The sequence below is a fragment of the Urtica dioica genome, chromosome 7, assembly GCF_054948205.1.
Source record: "Urtica dioica subsp. dioica isolate 48M chromosome 7, U.dioica_male_clone48M_v1_H2, whole genome shotgun sequence".
Classification (NCBI taxonomy): domain Eukaryota; kingdom Viridiplantae; phylum Streptophyta; class Magnoliopsida; order Rosales; family Urticaceae; genus Urtica; species Urtica dioica.
Window position 1 is genome coordinate 25,231,573 of NC_142762.1, and position 11,408 is coordinate 25,242,980.

At 40.9% G+C, this 11,408-nt stretch overlaps 2 protein-coding genes across 3 annotated transcripts; both read right to left on the minus strand.

Annotated features, from left to right (window-relative positions):
* Positions 1-806: 806 nt before the first annotated feature.
* LOC149390524 (uncharacterized) lies at positions 807-1,664 on the minus strand. The gene has a single exon (XM_089619792.1). The coding sequence runs from the start codon at positions 1,662-1,664 to the stop codon at positions 807-809; it is 858 nt and encodes a 285-aa protein (XP_089475918.1).
* A 2,294-nt stretch (positions 1,665-3,958) lies between these two features.
* Positions 3,959-11,195, minus strand: GTA2 (global transcription factor group A2). 2 transcript variants are annotated; one of them, XM_089619017.1, is made up of 22 exons: positions 10,591-11,195; positions 9,469-9,698; positions 9,216-9,368; positions 8,942-9,100; positions 8,771-8,854; positions 8,232-8,302; positions 7,799-8,156; positions 7,425-7,580; positions 7,233-7,330; positions 7,099-7,147; positions 6,866-7,018; positions 6,643-6,783; positions 6,426-6,519; positions 6,209-6,334; positions 6,090-6,138; positions 5,910-6,004; positions 5,748-5,826; positions 5,152-5,206; positions 4,939-5,044; positions 4,707-4,850; positions 4,451-4,548; positions 3,959-4,324 (listed from the first exon to the last, which is right to left on the minus strand). In XM_089619017.1, exons 1-22 carry the CDS (start codon positions 10,997-10,999, stop codon positions 4,076-4,078), a joined length of 3,156 nt encoding a protein of 1,051 aa, XP_089475143.1. In that variant the 5' UTR covers positions 11,000-11,195; the 3' UTR covers positions 3,959-4,075. The 2 variants fall into 2 exon arrangements, with proteins under 2 accessions (XP_089475143.1, XP_089475142.1); XM_089619016.1 differs by having other exon boundaries at positions 4,930-5,044.
* Positions 11,196-11,408: the final 213 nt, after the last annotated feature.

The following is an 11,408-nucleotide window of genomic DNA, read 5'->3' on the forward strand; positions in this document are numbered from 1 at the left end:
TTAGCCTCTTTTACATTCTGCTTGTGGCTAGTGAGATAGCAGCTACAAGAGGTTGCATGGTTTCCTCTGATCTCTCCTATCCCTCCAGGCGTGGGAAATCGAATACATTGATAAAGGGGTTGGGGGAACGTGTCACGCCCCGGGAAAATGGGATTTGTTTAGAATATAATCAAACAGTAAAAAAAAACTTTACAAGTCCAAAGAAAGAAAACGAAAATAAAACAAACCTTCGACACTTGATAGTCTATCCAGCGAATACCTTCAAACTCTTAGCCACACTTAACCCCGAGGTCTTCCTAACCCTTCTTCTTCTCACATCCTGATTATAAGAAGAAAAAAAATTCGAGGAAAATAGGGGTGAGCATGAGGCCCAGTAGGTGTGCTATAGTAATGGTTTGATTTTTAAAAAGATTTTCGAAAATAATACTTACTTTATAATAATAATATTCTTGTCACGCGTAAATCACCATACACGTACAAGAATATTATTATACTTGTACGTGTATGGTGATTTACGCGTGACAAGAATATTATTATTATAAAGTAAGTATTATTTTCGAAAATCTTTTTAAAAATCAAATCATTACTATAGCACCTATTGGGCTTCAGGCTAACCCCTATTTTCCTCAAACTTTTTTCTTATAATCAGGATGTGAGAAGAAGGAGGGTTAAGAAGACCTCGGGGTTAAGTGTGGTCGAGAGTTTGAAGGTTTTCGCTGGATAGACTATCAAGTGTCGAAGGTTTTTTTTATTTTCGTTTTCTTTCTTTGCACTTGTAAAGTTTTTTTTTACTGTTTGATTATATTCTAATCACACCCCACTTTCCCGGGGCATGACAGAACGGCCCTCGTCTTATGTATCCATGGTTGTCCCATAACGATGTTGTAGGGGGAGAGACATTCCAAAACCTGGAATTCAACTATCTTGTTTACCCCGTTTGTCTTTACGGGCAGCTTAATGGTCCGTAGTGATGGAGTAATCGATCCTTTGAAGCCTGTTAATTGGGTTTGTTCCCTTTCGATCTCGGACTCTTTCATCCTCATCCTTGTGGGGGTGTCCTTGAAGATGAGGTCTACAAATCTCCATTCATCGATCAAGACTCGGGCGACCTCGCAGTTAGATACGTCGATCGTTATCACGAGTGTGTCGTCATGCGGGTCTGTTGCCCCCGAGGCTTCTTTTTCAGAGAACGAGATTTGAACAACTTGTTCTGCTTCGATCTTGGTGGTCTTATTCATCAACTGACGTTGATGAGCTTTAATCGAGTTGACTGGGCTGTTACAAAATTTCGAGCCGCCCATTATGAAGTCCACTCGATGTTTTGCTGTGGTCGGTGGGGATCCAGGTTCCCCTTCATCGGTGGGCCTAGACCTCTTAGGTGAGGGGTTACCCCTCCCTCGGTTATTGTTGAAAGCCTTCTTTTTGGGTGGGGGACCTAAATCGATGTTCTTCAGTTCTCCCTTCGCATATTTTTCAGCCAAAACTTTGCGCATAGTTTCGCAATTTATCGTGGCGTGGCCGTTGGTCTGATGGAAATCGCAGAACGCGTTCGGGTCCCTAGTCCATTTTTTTTTCTTGGGGACCTCCCTCCTTGTTTTCATCTCCGATGTTGAAAGAAAAACCTGAAGGGGCGTGCTGCTTTCTGACTTATGGCCCGGCCTCATGGGGGTTGGCCCTTCGGGGGTTGCTCCCAGCACTTACAGGTTGCATCCATGTGTTTCCGTGTGATTTCTTTTCGGCCGTACGTTGTTTTGCTAAGGAAGTGAATTATTCCTCAGCCTTAGCATAGTTTGCGGTCTTGTGGATCACGTCTTCCAATGTAAGGGGGCGGTTAACAGTCATCTCTAGCTTGAATCTCGATTCGTGCCACAGACCGTTCCTTAGAGAGGTTAAGGCAGATTCGAGATCAACGTTAGAGATTTTTTAGAGTACGTCCTTGTAAAGGACCATGTAGTCCTTCGGGGGTTCGTTCTCTTTCTGTTGGACCCCCCACAGATCTGTTATTGTGAGTTCGTCCTCTACAAACATCGAATAATGTTTTAGGAATGCCGCCGATAGTTTGGCAAAACTATCGATAGAGTAAGGCTCAAGTCTGGAAAACCATTCCAAGGCAGTTCCACACAAGCTTTCGGCGAACAGTTGGCAGTACCCCGCTTCTTATTCTCTCTCTGTCAGCATGGCCCGTCCCATCGCAATTCTAAAGGACAGGATGTAAGTCTTCGGGTTCGAGGTCCCATCGTACCGAGGAAGGCGAACCTTCCTAGCATCTCCAATGAAGACGTCGGTGATGTTTTTAGCGAAAGGAGTCCTTCCCGTTTCTGCAACGAGTCGGTCTATTTCGGGGGCCGAGCTAGTCGCACTGTGAAACTTCGAGTGGATTGCTTTCATCTTGGCGTCACCGATTCTTTGAATTTTTCGAACTCAGACATGTTGGGTTCGCCCCCTTGAGAAAGGCGAAGTCCCGTGGGCAATGGTATGACCATAGTGACTTCGGTCGGATTGTACTGGGTCTGGTTCTGCCCGCCAAAACATTGTGCGGTGAACGTTTGGGAGGTCACCGAAGGGCGAGGTCCGAAACTTGCTGGGAAAGATCCGGGGGGTGCTCTTGCCGACGGGGGCGGAGGCAGTCCGGCCGGATCAATCGCAGCTCATGTGGAGGCCTTTTCTGCAGTCCCTCCGAGCAGGGAGGTCGGACCACGGGACTGGTCTGGCCCTTGGGAGACCTGGATCTCGGTGAAGTCCATGCGGACGCCAGGAGGGAGAACCCGGCTCGTTTGGACGGCTGACGCCACGTTCCGAGCAGATTCTGAGGCGGTCATTTCGCCGGACCCCGCCTGGGGACTCTGAGTATTTTGAGGGGTCAAGAAGGCATCCAACCGAGCATTAAGAAGTTTCTTCCTGACTTTCAATTTTTTTGTTCGGCATGTCCAAGATTGTCCTGATCACCGGAGGGATTTCCTCTCCTGATTCATAATGAGTCGGAGTAGAAGACATGGTATTTCTTTTCTGGGAAAGTTGTTTCTTTTGATGTTGGTTTTTCTGAATTTTCCCACAGACGGCGCCAAATTGTAGATCTTGATTTCGGGATCGTCAACAATCACAAATTATAGTATGGTATATATTTGATTTATTTAGATATAGGTCTTAGAAGACTTCGTATAAAAAACAAATATTTAAATTGGAAGAAATGAATAAGGACGAACAAAAGAATAATAATATCTTTATTGATGAACGAATGTATTACAAATGGACGAAGTGACGAACTCTAGCAGGCGAGCTCCACAATAAGAAAATAAACAGTAAAGAAATATTCAAAGTAATTGCGTAGGTTTCTGTGTGCGAAAGTCAGCATATCGGCTTCTATTTAAAGCAGAAGAGAATTCATCAGGGAGGACACGTGTTGATCAGTTTGGATCTGCCACGTCGTTGGTCGAAGTCATCTCATATCCGGTCTTCGCGGCGAAGTCTTCTATCTGACCAAGACTGATTCCTTCGATCGAGTCAACATGATCGAACTCGTTCCTCCTTTGGCGAGCTGGGCTACTGATTGGGCTTGGGCTGACCTTCAGGAATAGAATTGGGTCGGCTGTTGGTCGAACTAAAGCCCAACTCAAATGATTATTTTAGAGAATTGATTTTTAACCCCCACAATAGTAATCAAAATCACATATTCGAATAGAGAATCTAATATTCATAGTTGTAATTCGAACCGAAATGAATTTATAAATATGAATTTTATTATTTAATTTAAAGTTAAAGCTATTTTTATTTCAAACTTGGGAATTTAAAAATTAGGATATTGGATCAATGATAGAGAGATTTGTGATACTATTGTCTATTTCAAAGTATAATTTTATCATTTTAATTAACAAAAAGTATGAACTCGATATTTTTAAAAATCAAATATTAAACTCGACACTTCACTAAAATACATGGTACACATGCTTTACCATACTCGTAAGAACAAAAAACTCAAAATTTTTTACGAAAAGGTGATATACTAAAACCAACTCTTGAAATTTCAGTCAATCAGAAAAACAACATTTATAATATACATTGCGGAGCGATATTGGAATCAGGACTGGGCTAGCTTGGCAAGAATTGCCAGGTCTAAGATCTTTACATCAAAGGTATCATCGACCTTAACAATTCCATCAGTCCCGTCCACTCCGATGAGCTTACCGGTGGAGCCCCGTAGCAACCCGCCCATTATTTTGATTCTATCGGTTTTCCTGGGCGCAACTACCTCCACCTCGCCCGGCATTGCGACAACCGTTTCTCCGCCGGAGCTGCTCGACCCGAGAACCACCCTACATGACCCATCCTACGAAAGAAGAAAAAAATGTTGAACATTTTACCCACCCCAAATAAATCGTTCAATACAAGACCTGTATGGTGGTTTAAGAAAGAAAAAAAAAAGATGGAAGAGTGGATATTGTTGAACTATTACCGCAAGCACATCCCGGATGACTCCGGTAGTTTCTTCGCCGGACCTTCGTATATTCACCAATATGTCTGGAATGAACCATGGCCCTTCATGCTCTCCACCTGCAAAATTAGGATAAAAATTAGTCACAGATCTCTACATATATTTTTTTTAAAAAGCACGGGCCTCCACTAGTTACTAGTGGTGTGTACGAAAATATAATTTTTTACAAGTGCATATAGTATAATATATATCAAAAGCGAGAATTTAGGGGTCTAACCGATGACGGGGGACATAGCATCAAGACCACCGGAACCCGGTGTCATTGGCTGCCCACCAGGAGTTCCCGGAACATACGAAACTGAATTTGGAGTCATAGGCTGCCCACCTGGAGTCGAGGGCAAGTATGGGCTCGGAGCATTGCCTGCAACAAAGCCAGGCACAACATTTAATCTTTAATATAATCTTGCTACAGTATCGTTAACACAAAGAATAACCTATACCATACGAACCGCTGTCCCTTGGTGTTCCAGCATCGCTGAAGTTGCCACCTGGGGTGTTGGCCCAACCTGAACCAGGTGTCGGTGCTTCGTACGGTCGTGAAGGAGGGCTTCCAGGCTGGATTAAAAACAATCAACGGTTATACGTAATATATCAGGAAAATGAAAAGCATGTGAAAGTGTAAACAGGAACACATTTCATTTTCTTAGATAACGAATGCTGACCTGATACTGTGGGCTCGCTCCCCAAGAACCGGGGTTCCCGTCCTCCCAGTTATCCCTAAATCCATCAATGTCATTTCAAGAATCATTCAGCAATAATAAATATATAAATTAAACACATCATTTATTCCTCCTGAATTATCGTTGCTTAAATTATGGACAAAAAAAGTGCTTCCATGGGGCAAAGATTATTATCATAGCAAACACCTTAAGATCTAGTCTACAATCTAATACATATTGTTTGGGCGGGCATGGCCATGGAGACTGCAAATCCTTTTTTTCTAAACAAGGTCGAGTGCAAACCCATGTTTTGTACTTGAATTATTCAATCAACGTAAAATAACTCAGTATGCAATGCTCGTACTGGAGTTGTATTTTTTTTTAACTTGAGGGGCTTAGACTACAACCAACTTACCAATATAACTTGAATAGAAAGTGCACACGAATTGGTAAGCATTTCAGATTTGTGCTAGCTATACACTGATATTAACTAAAAAAGTGCCTCAAATTTTTTTCAGTTCGGAAGGAAATTGACCATTTTGCACATATCTTGAACTATATAACACATAAACAATCTAGTGAAAAAATAAATAAATCACCTTGGTGGACTCATTGGGGTATAAGGATTCCAAGCACGGTCTCGCATTGGTGTTCTCATGCCATCATGACTAGGTGTTGCTACAGAAATAGATTAAGAGCAGTTAATATCTTATGTCGCTGATTCAGAATACACAACGAGACAGGATTTAAGATTTTCAAACCTCCAGAATCTCTCATGGGTGTCATGTAAGGATGAAGCGGAGTTCGAGATGGATGCATAGGAGTCTCACTTCCCCTGCCATATTTAGCAGTGTCCCTGGAACATTACTTTTAAATTAAGGAAGAGTACAAAATTAATCGGATATTTCCTCAACAGAATGATTTTAGCTTCAGAAGTTTACCGATGCGGGGTTGTAACATTTACATTGTCAGATATACATGACCTGTCAACTACGCAAGAAACAACAGGGTTAATGCAGGACAAAACCCAATACAAACAGTTTTGATGAGCTAGACTTACCTGTTACAACCTTCATTTGAGACTCCAATTCGACTCTGACATTAGTTCCCTTGAATTCAACAATACGCCCACGATAGCCCTTGAATGGACCCTTGCAAACTTTTACCGCCCTTCCTTTTGCATTAACTAAACACAAGTAGAAGTTCACACTCAGAAAATCTAGACCAGTATTAGCCATTGCATATGTACGAAAAGAGCACTTAAATTATATACTCACAATCACTCGGAGGGCCTGCTCTAGGAAATCTCTTCGGTGATTGGGGAACATTTGTTGCAGCTCTGAGATGGTTAAGTCTATGGTTGGAGTGACCCTAGAAAGTGAAATGATACAAAGATAAGAAACCATGATGACCAGATCGGCTATACAGAACAAACTGCAATGATATTTCAATAAATAAAAATTAAAACATAAAATTCTGCAATGAGAGGCTTACATTTCTATCACCACCACGTGAACCTCCAACAACAGCACATGATTGGGCCTTGACACAGATAAAACCAGCATGCTCAAGGTGGTGACGGTCACAGATAAACAGAACTCCCTTGTATATGTGTTCTACAGGACCTTGTTTGTCCTAGCATGACATCAACCACCATAAAATAAAATGAAGACGCAAATCTTATTGTCAAATAAATAGATCACCCTATAGTTCTCACTTTGCACGGGCCATCAAGGATTCTCACGACATCTTTTACAGATATGGTGTTTTTATATCGATCTTGGACACTTGTTCTCTTATCCAACTTGCATTTTATCTCTCTTAACCTAACAAGAGCCACCTCGGGCCTGTCAGCAACGCCCTTGAGCACCTAGATATAGCAACACGAGAATCATTGTACTCGCTTAGAAGCCATTAACTAAGAATACTTTCAAATTCACGAGCAAGTACCTGAAAAGCTTCGCTTTCGACCCGTATGATCACACCGAAGCTCATATTACTGGACAAGGTTGAATACATTAATATTTTTCAGAGCCAAAGCTGAAAAAAGAAACTGCGTCGCTGAGATGGAAAGAACCACTTACTCCAATAAGACAAGGTCGTGTAGCTCATAATCCCCAATTCTAGTAACGCCGGTTGTCACCTCAGAACTCTCTACTACATCATCAGCAAATACACGGATCTGTACACAGCATATTGGCATAAGAAAATCTCTTCTGTCGACGAAGTATCAAATGATCACGAAATAAAATTTAAAATAACATCAAAATACTCACGTGCTCTTTTGTTGTATCAGACAAAATGATTAGCACGTGCTCCTCAACTTTTACAACCATACCAGTTGCACCTTCTTGAGTACCAGACACAACCTTTACGTGGTTTCCCGGTTCAAAATATTTGCAAAGCTCTTTCTCATTTACGGCAAGAGTTTCCTGAACGTCATAATATATACAATTAAAAAACAGATTTACCTTTACAGAAAAATTCTTACCAATAGGCCTTCTTATATTGATTTGTAATAAAAAATTATTTAAATAAATGAAAATGAAACAGAATACTTAAATATGAAGAAAAAAAAATCCACTTTATCCATGTAAAAAGAAGTGGGTGAAACCAAAAAAAAAAAAAAAAAAAAGAGACACATTCTTACCGGAAGGCCTTTCATTTCTGGCCTGATAAACACAGTTTCTTCCTCAGCTTTCTCAACCCATCCTTTTAAGTTTTTTAGATCTCCCTTTACTATAATAACTGCATCGCCCTTCATAAAATGCCCTTTCTTTCTGTTGGCAAACAATGTAGACAGACTAGCCATGTCTCCATCGCCATCCTCTCCAGGTTTCCGGAATTTTTCAAGCTCATCAAATGTGGGTTTTATATTTAGAACACTAATCGATTTCATCGAAACTGTTTTATATAGGAAACCTTCCCTAAACAGCATGCCACCGATATTCTCAAAATAATCACCCGTCATCGGATCTCGCCTTCGTTCAACTCTGATGTGAAGCTCCCTGCACCAGAATATCAGAAATTAAATTAGGACACATATCAACAAACTCAATCAGTAAGATTAAGCTCAGAATTACCTAGCCTCATCACGGTTCATAAAGCGTGGAGGAGGAACAAATGCTTTCTTTTTCACAGTCTCTCTACCCTCCTGTTTATAAAAAGAAACATTCTCACTATTAATCAGAAATTACGATACATTTGAAGCGTTGTGGAAAGAGAGAAACATAAATGACTTGCATGGGCTCACCAGAAAATTATAAAAGACGACTATTTTTTCAGCGAATATAATTTTCCAATATTATAAATTTGAGTGGAGGACAGAAATTTATTAAACAGATGGCAAAATGGATATACAACACGAGGACAGGGGACCTAGGGATAATCAAGCAACACGCCAATTAGTCAGCGACTTGAACTAGAAAAGACTGCAATCCTAAAAACTAAAAAAAAAAAAAAAAAAAAAAAAAAAAAAAAAAAAAAGAGAGAGAGAAACTCAATGATCATCCAATTGAGGAACCCACATCAGAACGTAAACCTGAGTTGACTGAGAAGAACAAGGGGAAAGAATAAACCTTAAATACTTATAAAACCCAAGAGTAACATTACTGATATTTACCAATTTGTTTGCTAGAGCCTGCATGTCTATCCTTGGAATTAGTTTTACAGTCACCCTCTGCCGGACATTATCTACATCAACAACCTGCATAAAGAACGCTAAATAGTGAGCTAGAAAGCATCATAGAACCAATAATGATGAATATCAATAATAACAATAAAAGATCCGTACTTTTGCGAGATCTCCCTTATACGTGCCTATCTTCATCCTGACCCAAGTGTCCCGAGAAAGATCTATTGATTTGCTTTCGACAGAAAGCACATCCGTCATTTCTCTAATTGGTATAAGCACCACTTTCTGGGCATATATATTGCGTAGACCTTTGCAAACCTAAATCAGCAAATGAAAAATGTGAAGATGTATTTCAGAAGTTAAACACTAAATCCCAAGTTTACGAGCTTCAGAAATCTCACCAATCAGAGTTTGGAAAGAGATGTATACGTACCTCTCTCACATGGGCTTCTTTATCAGCCTCAATGTATATAAAGTTCTTGAGGTGGTCTAGAGCAATGACAGATCTAATTTGCAGATTGAGTTCAGCTCCTTTATCTATGTATTTCTGCATTAAGCAAGCGGCGACCTCTCTCTCTTTACCAATCTGACAGAAACCAACGAAGTACAATAAAGGTCCAGGCCACGTTGAGCAATAGATATGCAGATTTTAAGACATCGAAAATCACCCAAAGTTATGAACATACCGCACATTTCACCATCCACAACTTTGGATCTCTAACAGACGGTAGCAAGGCTTGTTGGTCCACATCAGTGGTCTCCTCATCATATTCCATTTGGTGACTAGATTTGTAAAACCTTTCCTGAACTCTTCTCTCAAGGGCTTCAACATCTTCCTCCTCCAATGCATTAAATGAAGGGCGGTGAGGCCTTCTATGATCCACTTCCTCAGGTACTTCATCATTCTCTATGAAACCTGCGCACAGATAATACAGTAAAAGACAAACCAGTCATATCAAGTATCACTGAAAAATCTGTACAGAAAGAACAGATGTATGGTGAACATGAACATAGTATAGGAACGGAATGGGGAGAAGTGCGATGAGGAAGGTAACCCACAAACCGGACCTGCTTGAACAGATAGTATGTTTGCCAATTCATAAACGAAACAAAACATGAGTGCAATCGGATTTATATATTTCAAGCTCATTCATTGTCCTCAAGTGTGATAGAATGGTAATAAGAAATGAGGTGGCAAGACGGAAATCAAAAAAGCATCTCGTTGTCAGTCCCATATAGGATTCACAACTTTTGTATTGGAAGCAGTATCCCATCTAAAGGGATCATTTTTTGTCGAAGAAACAAACACCTTTCTTAATAACAAGAAAAAGCTGATTTTATAAAACCACTGAATGTCTAAAATCAAAGCACTGGATGACCATATCGATCTGCACGACATGACTAATTAAAAGAAAAACAACTATTACGGCCATTGAGCCTTAAAACCTACCGTAATGTGAATCAAACATGGAATGGTTGGATAGGGATTGAGTGGTGTAGCATACGGGATATATATCAGCTTCCCAAAACTAAGCAGGCCCGAAGTAAAGTTCAAAACCATTAATACATGTAAACCTAATTACTCCGAAATCCTAAAGCAACCCACTTCAACCGAGCCTATCACGAAGAAACCAAGCAATCGGAGAAAGCTAGTTAGGCCAAAACTGAGTCCAAATTGCAACCTATTCAACCTAATTATCAAAAACCAAACTGACTAACCCCAGACAGCAATAACATATATCCAGACCCTGAAAACACAATAAAATATGTATAAACACAGAGAGAGTTAGAGAAATTCGGAAGCGTACCGTTCTCCTCCTCGTACTCCTCCTCGTCGTCGCCCTCGCTGTCGACCTCGTCAGCTTCCATATCGAAATACATCATGGAGCCCTTCTTAGCCTTCTTTCCTCCTTTGCCGGCAAGCTTCGCGGCCGCTTTGCCGCCTCTCCGCGAACCTCCTTTGTCGCTGTAATTCTCATCGTCGTCTTCGTCATCTTCATCTTCCTCGTCGTCTTCCTCCGCGTAGTCCTCGATGAATTGCGCTCTCCCGCGCTTGTGGGTTGAGCTGCGACGGCCTCTTCCTCCGTCGTCGTCGTCCTCCTCCTCCTCCGCCTCCAATTCTTCGTCATCCAGGGCCTGCTCCTCGTTCCCGCCGCCGTATTCCTCGTCGTCGTCGTCCATGTCGCCGTCGTCGTCGCGACGCTGGTGGAGAGGCATAGTGTTGTGGTACTGGAATTAGGCGAAAGAAACCCTAGAATATGGTCTCCTTGATTTTGATTAGATAATGGAGTGCGATTATATCGCTATGTTTATATAAACTTCGAGCGAGTTTCGGATCAGAGAAAGACGTTTTTTTCCCTTAAATCTTTTGGGAAGGGGTAAGGGTAACGATTTGATTTATGAAATTAGATCTCATGCTAAAATGGTTTGATTATCCTTGTTTATTTTATATTGTTATGAACTTATGATATTATATTTTTACACGTCTTTTCTCGTTTTCTTTGCTATTAATTTCTTCTGTATTATACTCATTTCAATAAGTTAATGCCGAAAAATAAAGGGTCGGTTAGGTATCTAGCCCAAATTGATCACCTCTTTTAAAATTCTAGCCCAATAGGTAACTAAC